Genomic DNA, 21,377 nt, shown 5'->3' on the forward strand with positions numbered 1-21,377 from the left:
TAGGTGGATTTTAAAATATATAAAGATAAAGTGTGCACAAAATGTGATAGATGTGCGTGGGGGGGGGGGGGGGGGCGGGGGTGACAAAAAAGCCTGACAAATTTTGGACGGTCCCACGTCATGCTCTCACCAACCCTGCTTAGATTTTCAATTATGCTTATTTGGTGCATGAATAGTAGGCCTATATATTATATATGGATCTAGATTTGATCAGTGTTTCTCTCAGGCATCACTCCGGTAGGGGGGGGGAGGAGCAACAAATTAGAATTTACATAGAAAATAAAAAAATAAAAATTCTTTTACCAGTGCCGCCCCCCTCCGGCCTCCCCCGGGGAAAAAAGTCTGGGAAAAAACACTGGATTTAATTAGAACGAGATCGAATCTATATTCTAGATCTACATATACAATATATTTTTTGAAACTTTATTTTCTTTTACAAGATCCATTAAGTCTAAACTAACAGAAAATGAATATTATAATCTTAATCCTAGGTTAGCCTAGTCTTAGATATGAAAATGATGCATTTGAACTGTCTACATTCCGAATGCCAATTTTTATATGAACCTGCGCAATATACTTGCGCGAATCATTTTCATCATCATTATTTTAAAATTTTGGATACGGAACATATTGAACTTACGATTGATTGGATAAGCTAAAAAATCATTGTGAAATATTTTTTTTATTTATGAAAAATATTTCGGTGAGTCATGTTTGTAACTTGCTCATATTGTTGATGTGCAATCATTTTGGAATTGTGGAAATAGGCGTGGTGATTAATAAATATTAAATAGGCTTAGAAGTCTAGAACTTGAAATAAATAATAAAATCTTGATTCAAGCAAACAAGCACAAGAGTCAGAGTGAGAACCAGAGATTCAGAGATCTAGACTCTAGTTCTAGATCTAGAATTCAGATCTAGATCTTCTAGATCTATTTACTAGATTAACTAGATCTACATCTGGATAGATCTAGAAAAGAACTAGATCTATGATTAAAATCAGATTAATGATTACGAAGTGTCTACTCGGAATAAGATTTTTCGGCAAAAGATAGTTCTGCGCATGCGCAGTGACCTATGGCTAGGGTTAGGGCTAGAATGAGGGTTAGGGGTAGGATTAGGGATAGGGTTAGGGATAGGATTAGGGATAGGATTAGGGTTAGGGATAGGATTAGGGATAGGGTTAAGGATAGGATTAGGGTTGGTATTAGGGTTCTGCGGTTGTAAACACACGCATGCGCAGTACCATCGAAAACATCGCCGCTAAGTCGTAGTTTCTCTCCATTGCGCATGCGTATCTTATTCCGACTAGAATCGGCCTAATGATTAATGGACAAGCGAGAAGGTATTTGACTCAGTATTCGAGAGGCCCATTACATTCGGCCTAATTAGTAATTAATTAATTTAAAAATCATGCACGGCGTAGTTACAATTGATATAGTTATAAAATCCTGTCGGTCTGGTTTTTTTCGGACTCTACTAAAGATTGGATGTAGACTAGGCCTATTTGATGTTTTTAATATTTTCTGTAGGCCTACTGTAACTAAATAAAAATTTTAAAAAAGCAAAAATAATTTGGTTTTCTTGTGTAATGGCGACATAAACAATGGCATCCTGCTATTCGATAGTCTGCCATAAATTTTATTGTACACATTGTAAGCTAAAAAAGAAAAACTACTAAACTAGGTCATGGGGTTTAAATTTGCATTGTAATTTTGAGGTGTGTCCTTTCACAGTCGACTGTGAATAGCTGTATTAAGGCTATTCACAATCGTGACCGTTTTTACTAGATTTAATGTTTAAAATACGATAAATGGTATGAAGAAGTGTGGTCGAGCGGACATGGGGAGTGGCTGTCGTGCCTGAAGATGCGGGTTCTAACCCATCAGATGCATTATCATTACGACTCTAAATGTATGCCACTTATAATCATAATACTTTTTCCCAGTTACTCATGGAAGGGTTACCTTTTTTTTTTTTTCTTTTGTGACGTAATTGTTGGCATATCAGCAAAAAAACAAAAAAAAAAGACCTGTCCCGTAGTTTTTCGCTAAGAGAAAAAACACAGAACTGTGATGGAAACTGAATTATAGCTGATGGAAAAGGACATCCTATTTCACCTGATATTTATTCTATGTGAATTTTTAATGGTAATTGATAGTTGAATAGCAATGTGAACAACCAACCAAATTGATGCTTAATTAGTATTATTTATTTAAAAATCACTAGATCTATTAGTCTAGTATAGATTTAGAGTGCATAATTGATCATCTATGACCTACATTAGTACATAGCCTGTAGGAGATGTCTGATATGAGCCTAAAAGCTAAACTAAACTTTAACCGTAATAACTTTTTTATAAAAAAAAATAACACAATAAAAATAGTACAGCTCTCTTAATAGGCCTAAATGCTTTTATTATTGTAAGATATTATTCCCAGTCGTATTTAGCATGAAATGACAGACGTCTGAAAAGCCGTATTGGGGCTATTCACAGTCGGCTGGGAATAGCCTTGGCCTTGTTATTTAAAAACTTTATCTGCAAAGTTTTGTAAACAAATAATTATCGATCACGGAGTTCCTGTACAGCCAATCAATATGTGTCTTCCGAAAGTGAAACATCTGGTTATAACTTAGGCTTGATGAAAAAATTAGAAATGTAGCCTTAAACTCGGCAAATTATTTTCAAGTTCTCTGGATTTGCAACTTTAATAGCATTTATTATAAAAGTATAAAATTTGTAAATTTTAGGCTTAGGTTTTTATTTTTTTATTATTTTACGGTCTAAATCTAAAAAAGCATGTTTTTATTCCATGTCAACAACATTATTGAAGGATTCTGTTCAACTCGCTCACGTCCATTTTGTTTAGTTAGGGGCCTACTAGATCTAGATTTTAAATTAGATTTAGAATTCCAGGGCCTAGTTTAGATCTAGATGATCTATTTCTATTTAGAAAATTTTAATGTAGGCTGAATTTTAGAACTCTTCTTTGTCTTACTGTCTTACATAACAGTGACAACACACTAGATCTAGTCTAGTCCAGCGGTTAAAAAGGTTAAGAGTTTTTTAAACTTTTGTTTTTGAGTCAAATAATTTGAGGTACACCAGCTTCCTTTGCACATTCTTTGAACTTTTCTTATAATCTTAGCAATAGCTAAAATACAAGTTGCTAATAACACCGTCAAACCTAAGCTTAAAATTTAAAATATAATTTTCACACGAAAACATAGGCCTAATGAATCTAGAGTAAAATATAGCGTACTGTCAAACCACTGCTATGATCACTTTCCTGTTTTTCGCTCAATATAGTAGGCCTAATAATTGTTTGGATGTTTTAAACTAAACTACCACTATCTGCTGTACATATGTCCATTTCTAAACACACCCAGGCCAAATTCTTTGGTTTTCTCCTTCTGGAAGACAAGTTTTAAATTTTCAAAGTTTCGAGGTACATCGTCGTATAGGTAAATACTACAGGCTGTAAAAACAATCGTAGATGAGAAATTGGGGTGGCTGCAGCTGAGGTATCAAGTCTAGAATCTAGGCCTATGTATTTTCTAAATTTGTCTGCTGTTTGAAATTATTTTCGATCATCTACTTCTTCTAGATCTATTTTCCCACGTTTTCTTTAACTTGCTTTCTCTATTTGTTTATTTGTCTTTCCAATCAAATCTTGCGATCGAAATTTCTGGCACTTCCCAGTTAGCTAGCGCGCTGAAATTTTCAGGGAAGCTTTCTTTTGGATGACCATAGAATATGCAATTGTTATTATTACTAAATTGATCAATGGAAACATTTTATTGAGCATTTTAGACCGCTATATAATCTATATATATAATTCTCCTCTGCGAGCCATTAGAAAAAAAACCAGCGACGCGTAGCTCGCGTGCAGTGAAGCGAACGATTCCACGACGCGACAGGCTTAGGGGCAGATAATTTAGTTTGAACCGACTTAAAACTTACAGGAGGTAGGCCAGTTTGGGGGAGATGATATGGTCGAGTGGTTGGGCACACGATTGCTATCCCACTCGACACGGGTTCAAATCTATGTGTTCTAGTCAGTAACGTATTCACACGTGTTTTTTACGAGTTGTCTTTTTACGAGTTGTCTTCGTTTACCCAAAAAAAGTGAAAAGATTAAATCGATAGCAAGATTTTAATGCAAACAAACAGACAAAGACTAAAAAGTAGAAAATAATAATCATTAAAAAAGTTTTTAAAAACCCACGTTTTCTGATTGAACTAAAAAGTAGAAAATAAACGCTATACATCACAATAATGCAAGCAATCACTCTACTATAAGCGATCAAAAACGTGGGGCGCCGTGATTTTCTTACAGTTTCTAATACTGTTGACTCTCTACAAGCTCCCTAATAAAAGTCGATAGTATTATCTAATCAATAGAAATATAACTTTTACTTCGGCGCCCCACGTTTTTCATCGCTTATAGTAGAGTGATCGCTTGCATTATTGTGATGTATAGCGTTTATTTTCTACTTTTTAGTTCAATCAGAAAACGTGGGTTTTTTAAAACTTTTTTAATGATTATTATTGTATTTCTACATACAAACATGACCAAACAACCAGTAAAAAAAATTCTCTAATGTACATAGCCCTGAAATTGTTAATGCTGCCATCACCAGCATAAAATCCAAAAATTTCTTTATAGGGCCTAGTTTAATAATAGTTTATACATTTATAACATCTACCATATTATTTTCAACAAAAGTCCGTATCTTTTAGTTCTCCACAAAGCTCTGAACATACTGATCACAACACCTCAAAAATGTTGCGGACAGAGAGAGAGAAGTGCGCACATGGGTTTTTATATATTAGGATGTTATCTTTTATTAATAGGAAAATCCATTTTTAAACTGAAAATTAAATTCATTCATCATTCTGTTATCAAAGCTTAAAAAACAGGGCACTAAAAAGTTTTCCCCGTTTAAAAATTTTTTTAATAGGATGAAAAATATTTTTTATACCAGTGAGTAAAGTAATACCTGTAATCCTATTATTCTGATATGAGTTTAGTCAGCAATAATTTCCTAATCCTTGTTGTGTATAATATTTTGTTACTAGGTCAAATGCAGTTTATTTTCAATGATAAATTTAGAGATGACTGCCAGCGAGGCATTCAGAAATAAATTTAACAATTCACAATAACTTTCTTAAAAACGTACTTAAATTGGTGGAAATAATAAAGGTAATTATGCTATTTTAATTGGTAATGATGTAATAATTACTAAGTTGTTTATTTAGCTCTGTATATAGGCCTATCTTTTCAACATTCAAGAATCAGAAATACTTAGTTTTGCAATCCTGTCTGTCAGTGTGTTTCTGTATAAACATAATAACTTGAGCCCTGTTTCAGTTATATTCATGACATTTCATGCTCAAGTATTATATTGAATTTGTAGTTTTTGATCAACTTTTGGGCAATTTGAATAGTGTTTTGGCTGGACAAAATTTTATACATAGGTATAATATCATATTCACTGATTGCTATCACATTTTGAGTGGTTTCTGATGACCAGAAGCAGTACTTCCTCAATTAAAGCTATTCAGTTTTTCCTTTATAAAGTAATATTTTTGCTCGCACTGTTTGCGCTCATTGTTCATTTGGTACGCAATATAATTTTGTATGCGATTCTGTTAAAATAAAAAAATGTAAATATTGGACAAATTAACAAAAACATTTCTATTGTCCGATTGGAAGTGCCACCTCCCCCCCCCCTCTACTGTTATATAAGAATACAAGAAAGTTTAGGGGAGATCACTCCAGTTTTATTTATATCAGGTCTAATTTCAGCCATTATTTTGTGGCTTCAAAAATCAAGGTACATTAGATTCAACAAAAAAAAAGTACTTCGACTAGAATTAGAAAAGTTGATGTAAAAACTTACTTGAACCAATGCATGAAAAGTTGGCTGGTTTGCTACCTGGTAACTAGAGTAGTGTGTAGTATAATAAGAATTTCTTCTAATGTTTTTATGGGGGTTTGGAACTTACAGGGGAGAGCAGAAGTCCTAGTTTGTCTTTGATCTCTTCCCTGCTAGGCAATAAGGGTCATAAATGACATAACAAATCATCTGCTTGGCTGAGATCAAACTGCAGCCTGTGGTTGTTGCCTCAAAAAGGGATCTGTCATTTTAGGGAGTGTTGTGTATGCTGCTAGTTGGTTCTTGTCCTACTTTCCCTGGTATACCACTTTACCCTAACTAAGACAAATCATGGTTAATGAAAAGGCAGCAAATAATTTGTTTCATATTTTCATTAAAAGAAAGTCCAACTCCCCACTTTTCAAATGACAAAATTCCACTCAACCCCCTCACCAAGTGGCTTGATGTCAGACCTGTTTGTACTAACTTGTGTTTGGTCTATAGACCATAAGAGTCACACATGACTTCATCTCAATCATAGGCTTGGCTTAGTGGATCAAAGAACATCAATTTTTTATACTTAACAGAGATTAGTACTTGTATGATTATGAAGTATCTTGGGCAGGTGTTTTTTTCTTATTACCACTTGATCATTAAAACCCCCATTTTTGTAATGGATCATCTTATTTATCAGCTATCCCTTCACTGTATTTTTATACCTAAGTATTGTCTCTTAAACCTCTCACTAGACCTTAATTAAATTTAATGCCAAGTAGGCCTATTCAAGTATTTGTTCTTCAGAATAAAAGTTAACACTAGTGTTTATTAACACACTAGTATTATTTTATTTTTTGGGAGAAACCCTTGGATGTCCCCATTTGTTTTCTAGCCATCACAATAATAGGACAGGACACATTACTTTCTTTTGTGAAAACTAATCGCGGTTGAAACCAGGTTTATTTTTCTTTCAAACAAAAGTTTCTTTGTTTAGCTCAGCTTGAAGTGGACACGGGCTAGGCAGGTATTTGTTGAGAACAGGGAAGAAAGTAAAGATGTGCTCATCAACCACATCTGATATTTAATTGGGCAATATTTGAGCATCAAAGTGCTTCTTAAAGCACACCAAGGATCATTTTGTCCCATTGTTTCCTGTGGCACATCTCTCAGGGGCCTGGCTTACAGTCATCCTGGTTTTAAGGTTGTGCATGCAGGGATTAGTTATAACTTACACTACCATGTTTGTTTTCAGGTTTATTCTAAGCTTGTTTATTTTCTTAAAAAAATATTTACCAGTTTCTTTTTTTTTTCTATTTTTAGAGAGACGTAATGTAAAGCCCATGTTGTGTCTCCTGCAGTGTCTATGGTGCAATGTCTCTAGAGGTTGTACAACCTTCTGCAGGCCAGGCTCTCACCAACTGTCACCTCTAGCACTACTTTCCTGGGACAGTTTATCAGGCAAGTTCATATTTAGCTTACAAAATAGGGGATAAAATTATCTGGCTATTCACAGTTTATTGACCAGGGACAGTAATTTACAAGTTTGCTAGATTGGTCATCCAGAATTAACAAAAAATCTTGTCAGAAGTCGAAAATATAGTCTTAGCTATTTATTTTAAAACTTTTTCAGGCTTTTGACATATTTAATTATTATATTTATTCTGTGATAAAGACATAGCCCACAATTTAAAGAAACATACAATACAATTACAATTTCCAAATCATAATAGTTGTTCTTTTATAATAACAGCACACAATTCATAGCAATCTTCATTTCATAGTGATCATATTTCACCATTTAGTATTTAAGTTATTCAGTTTACAAGTGTGTTTGTTTACCTAATGAGTTGAGTTATTCAGTTTACAAGTGTGTTTGTTTACCTAATGAGTTGAGTTATTCAGTTTACAAGTGTGTTTGTTTACCTAATGAGTTGAGTTATTCAGTTTACAAGTGTGTTTGTTTACCTAATGAGTTGAACAGCTATTTGCGGGGAGTTTATTTTAAAATTAAAAAAACGCAGTAAATGGGGTTACCTGTGTCAAAGGTGAATTGTCTGCCCCTGTGTGGCCCTCCTGTTTGAAGCATTTGTATGACAAGTTGTTTGAGATATAAATGGCATCAATGTCATGCAGGCTGGTGTCATGCACATAATTTGGGACCATGAAATAACATACGGCAGGGAATGTTTGCAGTTGACAATCATAAAGAATGCACATGTTTAATCATAACATTTTTATGTTTGTTTGCCTAAACCCGAACAAAATCATTCTTGTTAATCTTAAAATGGTTGAAAGTCATTCTAACCCTGTTATACACTTATAGTTTAAGATAAGAGTTTTTTTTTTAAATTATATATTTAACTTCAATAAATTAAATGATTTTATAGAAAAAGTATTCAATTTAGTCTTAGAACATAAGTTTTAAAAATTGTAAGATCTTAAAATTAATCTACATAAATCTTAGTTAATTCTAACAAATGCTTCAAAGGAAGAAAAAAGAAAATAATTATCTATAGCTTTATGACATAGTTTTTGTATGTAGAAATAATACTGTCTACATATGAAATACATAAATATATGCTTCTTGAGAACACTTAGGAAATAGGAAAATATAACCCTGTGTTTAAAATCATCAGTGATTCCTGTATTGTAAGCAGTGATAATTCTCAGGCCAGTAATTAAAGAGGGTTGTAGAACTTGTTCTATTGAAAAGTTTAGCTGTGACCTTTGTGTGTGTATGACTTGTGAGGAATGTCTGTCATATAGGGCTTGTTGTGCAGGGGGAATGGGCTGTACAGGAAGAGGCAATCCTGTGTGCTTGACAAACTACTTGACTGGTGATACAGGCCTTCTTTCACCATCTCCCCTCTGATAAGCCAGGCTGTCTCTTGTTTACTCTCATCATGGATTAGCTTTTACTTAGCCAAGTCGGGTAGTTAAAATGGAAGGTAAATAACAATAGATATAAACATTGTAATAAGAAAATGTTAATAGTTTATAATATAATATTTTTTTACAATTATTTTATTTACTTTTTTTTTACCAGGCTTTTTTTTTTTTTAAATATTTTTTTATGCTTTGGTAATTTTTTAACTGTGTATTTGGTAGTCTGTGGACAGATTTCTCTCCCATGACAATTAATTGGTTGTTTTATCAGATAAAAACCAAAACATGCAAATTATTTTTTTTTTAAGTTTATTAGTACTTGAAATAATGCACTCTGGACTTGTTAGAAGATATTTTAATGTGTTCCTTCAGTTGCTTGTTGGTTATAGCTGTGTGCTCTTATTATGTCATTAGTGTGTATTAATTTCCATAGGTAGTCACCTTTTGTTAGATACTGTCAACTGGCTATTGATAAAGTTATTTAACAACAGGAATCCCTTTAGAAAATGCTATGAACAAAATGTTACCATATTAATGAAATGTGAAGTCCTAATAAATATGCCACACCAGTGGACTTAGAGTCATGTGTATTCATAATTCACTTTTTTCTGAGTCACCTAAAGACAAAGCAGGAGACTAAAATATATGCAAATAAGATAGTCATGCAGGCTTTGAAGCAATTGGTTCATTGTCTTCCTCGACTGTATACTAACAGTTGATTTAAGTAAATAATCCTTTTGGTTGTGGGCATGTCCTGGTTGTGTCAGTTGACTGAAATAGATATTTTGTGTCATCTTTGTGTGTCAGTGTACCATACTATGGTCCCTGCAATTGATTCAAACTATAGATTTCAAACAACTAGGTTTTTAAATTGATATTTTTATTAACGCATTAATTTCTGTGGTTTCACATTCTGATGGCACTAACTTTAAAACTTGCAATACAAATGGTGCAGGTCTTAGCATTGACCATTACTCATGGCTGTTTGATGAAATGTTTGTATTCACAATGACCAGTGGTCAAGACTTGAATGATGAAATGTAATTGTTGTGTGATCCCCAGCAGTTGCCTGTGGACATGAGCACCATGAAACAACAAGAGAAAGTGGTGAAGATCCTGCCTGCACCCAGCACTGACCCTGACCAGCACGCCATGGGTATGAAACACTCTAAGTCCGACCATTCAGGCCTGATCCGCAAGGACAAACACAAAGCTGACAAGTCCACCATGGGCAAGAAGTTCATCAGCAAAAGCCAGGACAATTTGAGCAGCTCCAAGAAAAGTCGGCCTCTTGCGCCTGTCGTGGAGTCGCCAAAGCCCAGGGACAATGCGACATCTCTCGCCAGGGCTGAGGCTGTCAGGGCAGCAGAAAAAAACAAAGAGAACGTGGCCCTGAAGGAAAAAAATGCTGTGTTTGTCAAACCAAAGCCGGTCAAGCCCAATAGTCTGACCAACATCCGCAAGGCTTCCAGTACCCAGTCCATAGACAGCCAGGCTAGTGTCAAGTCAACCTCATCCAGATCTTCCCACAACCTGGCCATCAAGCGCACCCAGAGCACACAGAACATATCCAAAGACAAGCTGATGAAGAAGAGGACCTCAGCCCCTGCTGATGTCATGGCCTACAATGCTGAACTTTTAGCCAACTTTGAGCGCGAAAAGAAAATTTTAGAGGTCAGGATCTCAGAATTAACCAAAATTGCAGAAAGCCGAAAGGGTGAGATAGAGAAATATAAATACGAAATAAAAAGACTGAAGGAGTCGTCGATCAGCTGCGCGGGAGACAGAGAGGAGCTGGAACTGTTGAGGCACCAAAACAAACAGCTGATGGACAGGCTGAATGAGCTGGGTTTCCCAGCCGAACAGAACACAGACTCTCAGAAGCTGATCCTCAAACTCTCCAGCTCCACTGTGCTAAAGAGCCAAAGCAGCAACTCAGATATTTGTCTGCCTGCCAGCACCAGCTGCGACAGCTTGTCCACAGAGGGCGCTAAAGCCCACACCGCGTCCTGCCCCGACAAGATGGTGCTGGACGTGGTCGGTGCCCAGCTGCGCAGGTCAACGTCCTTATCGGCGTCCGAGCCGGGTCTGTCTATACCAGACCTGTGTGGGACACCGGAGCACCCGTCCATCCTCTCGCTGGACACGGCCAACTGGGACAAGCAGAGCAACAAGTCGGCCAACAGCGACGGCTGCCTGAGCGAGGCATCCGTGGCCTGCCTGACTGAGAGGATACTGCAGATGGAGGAGACCAACTATTCAACAACAGAAGAGTTGCAGGCCACGCTACAGGTGGGTGCTCTTTACATGGCTTGCTCTCGTGTGTCACAAACAGCATTTGTCTATGTTATTACATTATACTTGTCTACCTTAAGAGTCTGCATTACTTGTCCTAAGTATTTTTCTGTTATTTGTGTCTTCATTTTTTATCTACTGTCCTTGTTTTCATTACTAATTTACTTTCCCGTCATCAAAAAACTTCACCATTAACCAATCAACTCAACTGTACTTAAAAAGTAAAAGTTCAAGGTTTATCAACATCATGTCTATGTATTATATGTATAGTTCATAAAAATATCTTTTGGTGCATTTGTTGGTTTTCTTTTTAAAAAAATCAGTGAAATAGTCATCTAATTTTTAAAAAGAGTCATGGGTAAAATAAAAATAAAAACCCATTCTATAGTAGTGTATATTTAACACAGTTAAGATAAAAACTTGAGTTAAAAATGTAAACATCTTATATTAGAGGCTGTCTGAAACATTAGATAGATCTCTACCCACCAAACTCCCACAACTATTTTAGAACAATGACAAAACAAATCTGTAACAAGATGAAAGAGGAACTGTAACTAGCTGGATCTACTGGCTTATACAGTCTACCAATGGAGTTTTGACTAGATGAAACTTAATGACAGCTGTGGTCATTAAGGCAGTAATTAATTGAGTCATTAGTACTGTATGGTATCAAACTTAAGTATCTTGTCCCCTAATGAGGAATGATTGTGATACTGTCAAGACAGGTTTTACATGACCATAATGTGCTCAAAGACAGATCGTGTTCTTAGACAGATTGTGTTCTTAGACATAAATTGTGTTTTTAGACGAATTGTGTTCTTAGACAGATTGTGTTCATAGACAGATTGTGTTCTTAGACAGATTGTGTTCTTAGACAGATTGTGTTCTTAGACAGATTGTGTTCTTAGACAGATTGTGTTCTTAGACAGATTGTGTTCATAGACAGATTGTGTTCTTAGACAGATTGTGTTCTTAGATTGTGTTCTTAGACAGATTGTGTTCTTAGACAGATTGTGTTCATAGACTATTCTTGTCATTCTGGGACTAAGTTCAACATTCTGTATCATTTTGGGACTAAGTTAAGCATACTGTGTTGTCATTCTGGGATTAGGTTTAACAATAAACTGTTATTTTATCAATAGGTTTAACAATAAAGTTTGTTGTCATTCTGGGTCTTAGCAATTAACTTGGCCTAGTCTAGTCACTGGGTTTGACATGTTGGTGACCTACAAGTTGTACAAGATACATTGAGTGTTCTGCATGACCTATTTTTGTGTTTCTAGAAACTTTGCAACCTACAGTGAATGTTTGACATGACCTATTTTTGTGTTTCTAGGAACTTGGTGACCTACAAGATACAGTGAATGTTTGACATGACCTATTTTTTTTCTAGGAACGTGGTGACCTACAAGATACAGTGAATGTTTTATATGACCTATTTTTGTGTTTCACTGTGAATGTTTGAAATGACCTATTTTTGTGTTTCACTGTGAATGTTTGAAATGACCTATTTTTGTGTTTCTAGGAACTTGGTGACCTACAAGATACCGTGAATGAACTGACAGAGGAGAACACAAAGTTGACAGATGAGAAAACTGTTTTGTTGGAGTCTTTGTGTACCCAGACAGAGAAGTTGGAGAATACAAGAATACAGGTCAGTCATGACTCTGGGAGTGTTTGCTGGCTTGGGGTCACACTACATCATCCCTTCAAACCTCCCAATGTATCACTGAACTAGCAAACCTCAAACTATGAATTAAGGAAAATCAATATTTGCATGGAGATTCAGAACTTGTCTCAAATGAGTTTGTCTCTACAGTCCCATAAAATGATCTGTGTATCCATTATCACATCATTAGGTGGTGGTGTTTTACACTGCTCTAGATTCATTACAAGATTTTGTTTAGAGTTCTAGTTAAATAATTAAATAATTCCACTCTGAATTTAGTATTAGTTTGTAAAAAAAAAATAGTACATCTTTTTTTTACCTTATTTGAAACATAATTCTTGTACACTGTAATACAAATGATATAAATGTAAAACATACCTGGTTCTTTAACACTACTTTATTATTCAAAGTGGTGACATGCCAGTTTAAAAAGATAGAATTGTCGAATAAGAATGAGAAATTGCATCGCCTTAAGGGCAGGTTAAACCCCCCCAAAATACATATTTAAGTCAGAAATGTTGATTTTTGAAAATCTATTGTTTCTGAAACTACATTCAATTCTGAACATTTTTGTATAATGATTTTGCAAAATTTCGTATTGCTAGTATTTTTTATAATTTTTTAATTAATGAGACTAATGACGTAATTGACCTATATTAAGCAACATTTAGCAACATAAAAATTAAAAACTAACTAAAATAGATGTTCTTATTGCTGAGTAAGAGGCACCAGATGCAATTTATGTAACTGGGAGGTTTTAAAAATGACTTATTTGGTATAGTTTTCGATTTTTCTCGTTTTTTTCAAATTTAGTATATTTTTCACTATTTAGCGTTTTTCTCAAAATGTTACTTTTCAACAAAATAGTACCAGTTAAATCACTATAACTCAAAAACTACTTGAGATATTTAGCTGAAATTTTGCACACATGTTTACTAACCACTGCTTGTAAAGGTGAACTAAAAGAATTTCTATATCTTTGAAACCTATCATTTTATTTAAAAAAAGCTAAGTCTACTCCCTACTTTTTGGAAAAAATTTAGGTCTCTTATTTAAAAAATTTGGCTAAAATCCATTTTTTATTATTTTCTAATTGTTTTAGTTCAACTTTTTTGTAATTGCGTATATTACACTATATTAAAGATTTGTGTTATTCTGACAAACAGAAGCAGAGTTATTGTGATTTCAATGAGAGCTAATTTTGAGCTATTTTACCCTAAAAATGACACTTTTTAGAAAATATTTTCACAAAACCATAACTTTTTAGTGATTTTTTTGCATTTTTTTCATATACTATACTAGTTACAACTTCCTTATCACTCAAAAAAGTCCTAACACCTAAATTTCAATTTGGGGGTTTAACCTGCCCTTAAATCATGCTCATTGTTTTAGAAAATTTTAAAAGCACTTGTTAATGCTGTACTCATTACTTTCCTTAGCCATTTTAAGTTTACTATCAACAAGTGTGTAGATCTTATTGATTCTCTTTAGAGTACTGTATGAATGAAAAGTTTTTGCAACTACTGTCTTGTACCAGCTGGAACAACTGAAATGTCTGCTGATATCCGGGGAGCTGCCAGACAAGTCAGAGAAGGACAGCCATCTCCTGGCCCTGCTCAAGTCAGCGCAGGAGGAGAGGGAGGAGCTGATGAGGAAACAGACGGAGTGGTCCAATGCCCTGCAGGCTCTAGAGAATGAGTACAGGGAGGCGCAGGATGCTGCTGATAGTCTCAGAGAGAGATGCAGGTAAAGGGGGTGGGGGCAGACACGTGGGGTGGGGGTCTGGTAAAAAAAAGAAATTAAGAAGCCACACTAAGTGTTGCTGTGCTTCAGTTTGGATCTGATTTACACATACTCTACCATTTCTGTCACTATAAAATTAAGTTAACTTTACTTCAAATGTCTTGTTTCATGCCTCCTATGTCTTGTTTCATGCCTCCTACCATTTCTGTGACTATAAAATTAAGTTAACTTTACTTCAAATGTCTTGTTTCATGTCTCCTACCATTTCTGTCACTATAAAATTAAGTTAACTTTACTTCAAATGTCTTGTTTCATGTCTCCTACCATTTCTGTCACTATAAAATTAAGTTAACTTTACTTCAAATGTCTTGTTTCATGTCTCCTACCATTTCTGTCACTATAAAATTAAGTTAACTTTACTTCAAATGTCTTGTTTCATGTCTCCTACCATTTCTGTCACTATAAAATTAAGTTAACTTTACTTCAAATGTCTTGTTTCATGTCTCCTACCATTTCTGTCACTATAAAATTAAGTTAACTTTACTTCAAATGTCTTGTTTCATGTCTCTCTGCTATGCTTCTTGCTGCATTTCTATATGAAATAGATTGCTTAACAACTTTGAATCTTCTCTCCCAGCCTGCTAGAGGACTCCAACTCTTCGCTGAAGGCTGAGAAAGATGCTCTAGACAAAGTGTGTTGTGAGATGAAGGAGGCCAAAGAGGCTGAACATATTGAGGTGGTCAGACTGAGGACATTGCTGGACCATCAGAAATCTAAGGTTGGTCAGCTGAGTTGAATGGTCAAATGAACATTCTTGATCCCTTGTATTGTAGATCAGAAATCTAAGGTTGGTCAGCTGTTGAATGGTCAAATGAACATTCTTGATCCCTTGTATTGTAGATCAGAAATCTAAGGTAGGTCAGCTAAGTTGAATGGTGTAATGAACATTTTTGACCCCATGAAGATGGGGCTCACAATATTTACATTTGAATAGCAAAAACTCCTTTAAAATACATAAAAAACATAATTGGTTCTAATTGTATTGTTGGTGTGATGATTTATTTGTAAAAATATATCTTAATCATTTTAAACCAATGCATTAGTTAATGTGTATTTTTTGCTAATAGTTGTTTTTTTTTTTGGACTTTAAATGTTTCCTTTTATGTTTAAATTTTTGCTTAAGCAGTTTGAGTAAAATACTGTTTTTAAATAGCATATTATCTTGTTGTAAAATGGTTCATTAAAAGTCCAGAAACAAAAGTAAACTTGTAAGACTGAAGATGCCCACTTTAGAGGTTTAAAAGGTTGTTTACACCTGATGCAGGTACAGGAGCTGGAGGCATCGCGGAGGACGCAGGATAAAACAGACTTGGAAGATCTGCTGGACGCAGCCAGACAGGAGAAGGACAAAGCTGAGCAAACCATCACAGACCTGACTGAATCACTCTCCCTCTCCAAGTGTGAACTCACCAAACTCAAGGAGGCGCTGGCTAGCAAAGAACAGGAATTACTGGGTAGGTTTTGTTATGATTAAATAGTTCAGTTTTTGAGATCATATTGTTTGTGTTACTGTTGTTGATTGATTAAGTTTAGAAACTATCAGTTATTTTTACGATTAATTGGCCAAGTTTGAGCACAATTTTTAAAAAATGATCTATGTTGAATTTCTGTCAGTAAAAATTATTTAAATACAGTTCGAGCCATAAAAGAATTTTTGTAGAAGATTTATTTGGGCCTACGTAGCTGCAAGAAGAGATTAGTGTATTATCACTGTCTTCTATATTACAATTTTTACACAGATTTTTAATAAAACTAACCAAATATGAATTGTTACATTGCATTAGCCAGTGCTAATGAATCTGTTAATGTATCTCCCTCACCAGTGGCCCGTAAGAATGCCAAAAGCCAAGTGACAGACCTACATTTTGCTCTAAAGACAGCAGAGAAAGAGAAGTTGGATGCCCAGAGAGAAGTGGCAGCGTTGAGGGAACACACAGAGCAGCTGGAGTTGGATTGTGAGAGGTTGGTCTGCTCTAGCAGCTTGTTCTATCTATACAGTCTTCAAGCTACGTTCTTACAATTTTGCAATGACAATTTTTGTTCCTAACGGTGGATACACAGCTTTTATTACTTGTCTGAACCAGTTTGTTTTCTCTATGAGCACTTTCTCCAATCCTGTACTCACTTTTTCTCACTATTGACCTGTTCCCTCCACTTTGTTCCCTCCGTGCAGGTATGTGGAAGACAAGAAAAACTGTACGGCCAACATGGAGGAACTTCAGACAGAGCTGAGGAGAGTGAGACAAGAGAAGCAGATATGTGAGGCAGAGCTACATGAGGTAAGGCTGATAGCCACAGCTACATGGCTGGTAGCTAGAGCTACATTGGGTAAGACTGTTAGCCACAGCTACATTAAGTAGAGTGGTAGCCACAGCTACATTGGTTAATGCTGGTAGCCACAGCTACATTAAGTAGAGTGATAGCCAGAGCTACATTGGTTAAGGCTGGTAGCCACAGCTACATTAAGTAGAGTGGTAGCCAGAGCTACATTGGGTAATGCTGCTAGCCCCAGCTACATGAGGTGATGGGTATAAATTCAAGCTCAGATTTGTAAAATGTTCTCAAAGCTGCCGTGTCTTGACAGAATTTAGCAGTAATGACTTGTTGTACTGGCAATTTGTCATGTGTTTTGTTTTACCATGTTTCAACAAAAGATACTAAACACTAGATAAAATCTTGATAAAATATTTTCTGTTATGTTGACTAGATAAGCTCCAAGCATGATATGGAATCTGAAGAATGGAAGCAGTTCCAGAAAGATCTCCAGACGGCTGTAGTGATCGCCAACAACCTGAGCCAGGAGAGTCAGGAGAAGATGGAGCGTCTGACAGCAGAGAACAGTCAGCTGCATGAGCAGTGTGCAGGGCTGGAGGTGGAGGTCAACAAACTCAGGCATGAGATGAAGCTCTACAGGTCAGCTGATTCCAGGAAACCTTCCATATTCACAAACTCTGAGCTCAAGGGGAAAGTAAGTTAATTTTTTTTTTATCTTTCCCTGAGTGGCAGGATTGTGTGTGATATTAAGGTTTGTAGCAGGTGGAGTAGAGTTAACTGTTTTATTACTCAGCCAATGAAGGACTTTTTTGAAAACAGCATGCTCAGCAGTTTTAATTTACCTGGCTAGAAGCAGGTGCCCATCAGAGCTGGGTGGACTCTGGGACTTGTAGGTTAGCACTAATCCCTCAATCTGCAGCATTAAAACTGTCAGATGTTGGCCCATCATTTACTTAACAACTTTTGTTTTCTTTGACACTGAAGAGATTCTGTCATTTTTTTCACTCAGGTGTTAAAGAGCATGGACAGGAGCACACTGCGAGAAGGACGACCCTCCCTGGACCAGCGCACCCAAAGCATCTCTGTGAAGTCCTTGATCCGCTCCATCGAGGAGCAGGTGAAGTCTGGCTGCTCATCCATCCACTCCAGCCACTCGGAGTCCCGCCGCAGCTCCACCTCCTCCGACATCTCCCTGACCTCTCTCAAGGAACTGGTCAAGTCTCCATCCTCGCCCCTCCCTGACAGCCCAAGGTCACCAACAAAGGAGTTTTCCCTCAAGCCCCACAGTTTCCGCAGCAAACAGGAGGACAGGTCCCCACAAGATAAGGACGCCCAGGTCCTCAGCCCAGAGGGTCTCAACAAGTCTAGCTCCAGGGGGGATGAGGGCAAGATGACACAGATCTCTTCCATACTCAAAGACAGGGGGACACCTCGACGAGGGAGCACAGTGGTGTGAGTTTCTGATACTAGGGCTAATCTACTACAGCATTCCTTTTTGTTACTAGAGCATTCCTTTTTGTTACTAGAGCATTCCTTTTTGTTACTAGAGCATTCCTTTTTTTACTACAGCATTCTTTTTTGTTACTAGAGCATTCCTTTTTGTTACTAGAGCATTCCTTTTTGTTACTAGAGCATTCCTTTTTGTTACTAGAGCATTCCTTTTTGCTACTAGAGCATTCCTTTTTTTTACTACAGCATTCTTTTTTGTTATCAAAGCATTCCTCAGCTTTATTGTTACTGTATTGAAAAAACTATTAAAATGTAAGTTCCATTATGAAATTATTCCAATATTTGTATGTTCAGAGAACCAGATACATCAAAGAAAGAAACACCAAGCAGGGATCCACTGGCTTCACTGGCCAAGCTGATGAAAGGCTCCAAGAGGAATGCTCTGCTCAAATGGTGCCAGCTCAAGACTATTCCCTACTCGGTAAGGTCATTTTACTCCTGGTGCTAAGTTGAAAGGTCCTTGCCAGTTGAAGACTATTCCCTACCCAGTAAGGTCATTTTACTTCTGGTGCTATCTATTTTAAAGTGTGTTGAGTATTTGACATGTGAGGCCAGGTCTGATGATGAATGTCATTTCTTGTTGTACAGAATGTTGACATCACAAACTTCAGCAGTAGTTGGAACGATGGCCTTGGATTCTGTGCTCTGCTGCACAGTTATCTGCCAGAGAAAATTCCATACTCGGAGCTGTCAACAGAAGATAAGGTGAGAGCTTGCCACAAATACACTAACTTAACCCTTTTAACACTACGGTCATGTATGTGGCCAGAAAAATATTTCCATAACCCTTTAAAAAGAAAATGGATTCCTCTTTAGGCCTAGCTATCCATTGGTAGATGAAGTAGTTTGTTTCTTGACCTCCACATATAAAGGGATAGTGTGGTCAGCACTATGATGCCCAACCACCTTAATTTTCCCCAATGTAAGACAGTTACCCATCAGAGCTGGGTGGACTCAGGGACGTCCTACAGTCTCAAGTCCGAACTGAGATCCAAACTCTAGACCTTCGGCTAGCAGCCAAACGCTCTACTATTCGTGCACACCCTTTAAAACCAGAGTTTTGTATTTGACAGAAACCACAATTTAACTTGTTCTACAAAGTAGACAAGTTTTTAATCAAGAACTACAAATTTCTGTGACAAAAAAATACACATGACTTAGTGGATAAAAGAATGGCCAAAAAATGTCTAGTTTAAAAAAAATCATTAAAATACATTTTTTATTAATCTGTTTAGAACATTTTTATTTTACCTAAGTTCTATTTTTCATTGAATGTTTTTTTAATCAGTCAACAATTGTGTTGTTTCTTTTTGTAGAGACAGAATTTTACATTAGCATTTACAGCAGGGGAAAGTGTGGGGATCAAAGCCACACTGGTAAGTCACTCAATGGCTCATGGTTCATTTGATTATTTATTTTAAACTTTAGTTTTTTTTAATTCAAATTTCTGAGTCTTGCCTGAAATATTTTTAAAATAGAGCTAGAGCAAATATTGATAAAATAATTCAAAGACAATGTTTTTGTACTTATTTAATAAATTTAATACCGAGGCATGAAACTTATCATAAAACTGCAAACATTGTTTCCCCAGAACATCAATGACATGGTAGCAATGGAGAGGCCCGACTGGCAGGCGGTGATGAATTATGTGACTGCTATCTACAAACATTTTGAGAAGTTGTGAACAGCCAGCTGAGTTCTGCTGACAATTTTATTTTCTTGCACATCCAGCAAGTTGTATGTGAGGTTTTGCTACAGTTCTGTCCCATGTTGCACATCCAGCAAGTTGTATGTGAGGTTTTGCTACAGTTCTGTCCCATGTTGCACATCCAGCAAGTTGTATGTGAGGTTTTGCTACAGTTCTGTCCCATGTTGCACATCCAGCAAGTTGTATGTGAGGTTTTGCTACATTTCTGTCCCATGTTGCACATCCAGCAAGTTGTACGTGAGGTTTTGCTACAGTTCTGTCCCATGTTGAGCACTTGGCAGTGTGTCCCTGCTTTGTAGGATGTCTCGATGGTTAACTTGTACATAGGGGATCATTGGCTGAATGGATATCTTGGCCGTTGTCAAATGGATAGAAATCTAAATGAAATTTTGACTAGAGCCTAGTGAGTGGTTGGCTGATTGAATGAATGTTTGAACTACAAACAGTTGAATGGATTGATGGCTGAATGAATGAATGTTTGAACTACAAACAGTTGAATGGATTGATGTCTGAATGGTTGGCTGAATGAATGAGTGTTTGAACTACAATTGAATGAATACCTGGATGAAAGACTTAGAGCATTCAGCATGAGCTGCTCCTATGGAGTTCAATCATTTCACAACTTGTTTCCTCCATAATTGTTTTACCATCACTGGCCAATGTAAATACCGTGGCTAGAGTTGGCCTTGCTTTTAACCAGTCACTGGCCAAGTAATTATCTTGGCTTGAGTTGGCCCATAATTGTTTAACCATCACTGGCCAAGTAATTATCTTGGCCATAGTGGCCCAGCTTTAAACCAGCATGTCACCAGCAATGGAGACCTGTCCCAGCTTCTTTACCTGTACTTAATTAATTTATGTCTATCAAAGCTTGAAGTGGTCAGTATTTGATAGTTCTAGTCTAGTCTCTTTCGTTTTAATTTTTTTTTAAATAAAATGTTTATCAAATTTTCAATTAGTCACTTGTATCATTTGAACAATGGCTGGTGTCACTTCAGCTGTAGTGTATCCAATTGATCAAAAGCCAACACCACTACCATTCTTTATTCTGCCATTGAAAAGCCACGGAGATACACTGAGAACATAGGAGTCATCCATTTAAGATACCCACAAAAAAACCTGTGTTTTAAATAAAGCCCATTTCTCATGTGGACATCCAATATACGAATTCACAAATGTGTTGTATTATATGTATATTATTTTGCAATTAAATTTTTCTCCTAAATGTCTTAAGTATAATAGAACCTGGAACATCTTGAGTAAAATAAAATGTTTTCAATGTTTAAATATATTTTTTAGCACTTGCTTAATTGTTTTTTCCCCCCCAATTTCAAACAAAAACTGATGCAGAG

The 21,377-nt window shown here is 36.2% G+C and overlaps 1 protein-coding gene across 4 annotated transcripts; it reads left to right on the plus strand.

The window, feature by feature from the left end:
• Nucleotides 1–611: 611 nt before the first annotated feature.
• LOC131931464 (cytospin-A) lies at nucleotides 612–21,316 on the plus strand. Of its 4 annotated transcripts, none has more exons than XM_059288267.1 (15): nucleotides 612–703; nucleotides 7,201–7,338; nucleotides 9,829–11,058; nucleotides 12,587–12,715; nucleotides 14,268–14,476; nucleotides 15,111–15,252; nucleotides 15,799–15,988; nucleotides 16,358–16,496; nucleotides 16,708–16,813; nucleotides 17,242–17,502; nucleotides 17,818–18,260; nucleotides 18,612–18,738; nucleotides 18,906–19,022; nucleotides 19,634–19,693; nucleotides 19,909–21,316. In XM_059288267.1, exons 3-15 carry the CDS (start codon nucleotides 9,844–9,846, stop codon nucleotides 19,999–20,001), a joined length of 3,231 nt encoding a protein of 1,076 aa, XP_059144250.1. In that variant the 5' UTR covers nucleotides 612–703; nucleotides 7,201–7,338; nucleotides 9,829–9,843; the 3' UTR covers nucleotides 20,002–21,316. The 4 variants fall into 4 exon arrangements, with proteins under 4 accessions (XP_059144250.1, XP_059144252.1, XP_059144249.1 ...); XM_059288269.1 differs by having other exon boundaries at nucleotides 9,832–11,058; XM_059288266.1 differs by lacking the exons at nucleotides 612–703; nucleotides 7,201–7,338 and adding an exon at nucleotides 8,677–8,828.
• The last annotated feature ends 61 nt before the right edge of the window (nucleotides 21,317–21,377 follow it).

This window comes from Physella acuta, unplaced genomic scaffold (genome assembly GCF_028476545.2).
Source record: "Physella acuta isolate Inbredline_101_S28 unplaced genomic scaffold, ASM2847654v3 ptg001975l, whole genome shotgun sequence".
Classification (NCBI taxonomy): Eukaryota; Metazoa; Mollusca; class Gastropoda; family Physidae; genus Physella; species Physella acuta.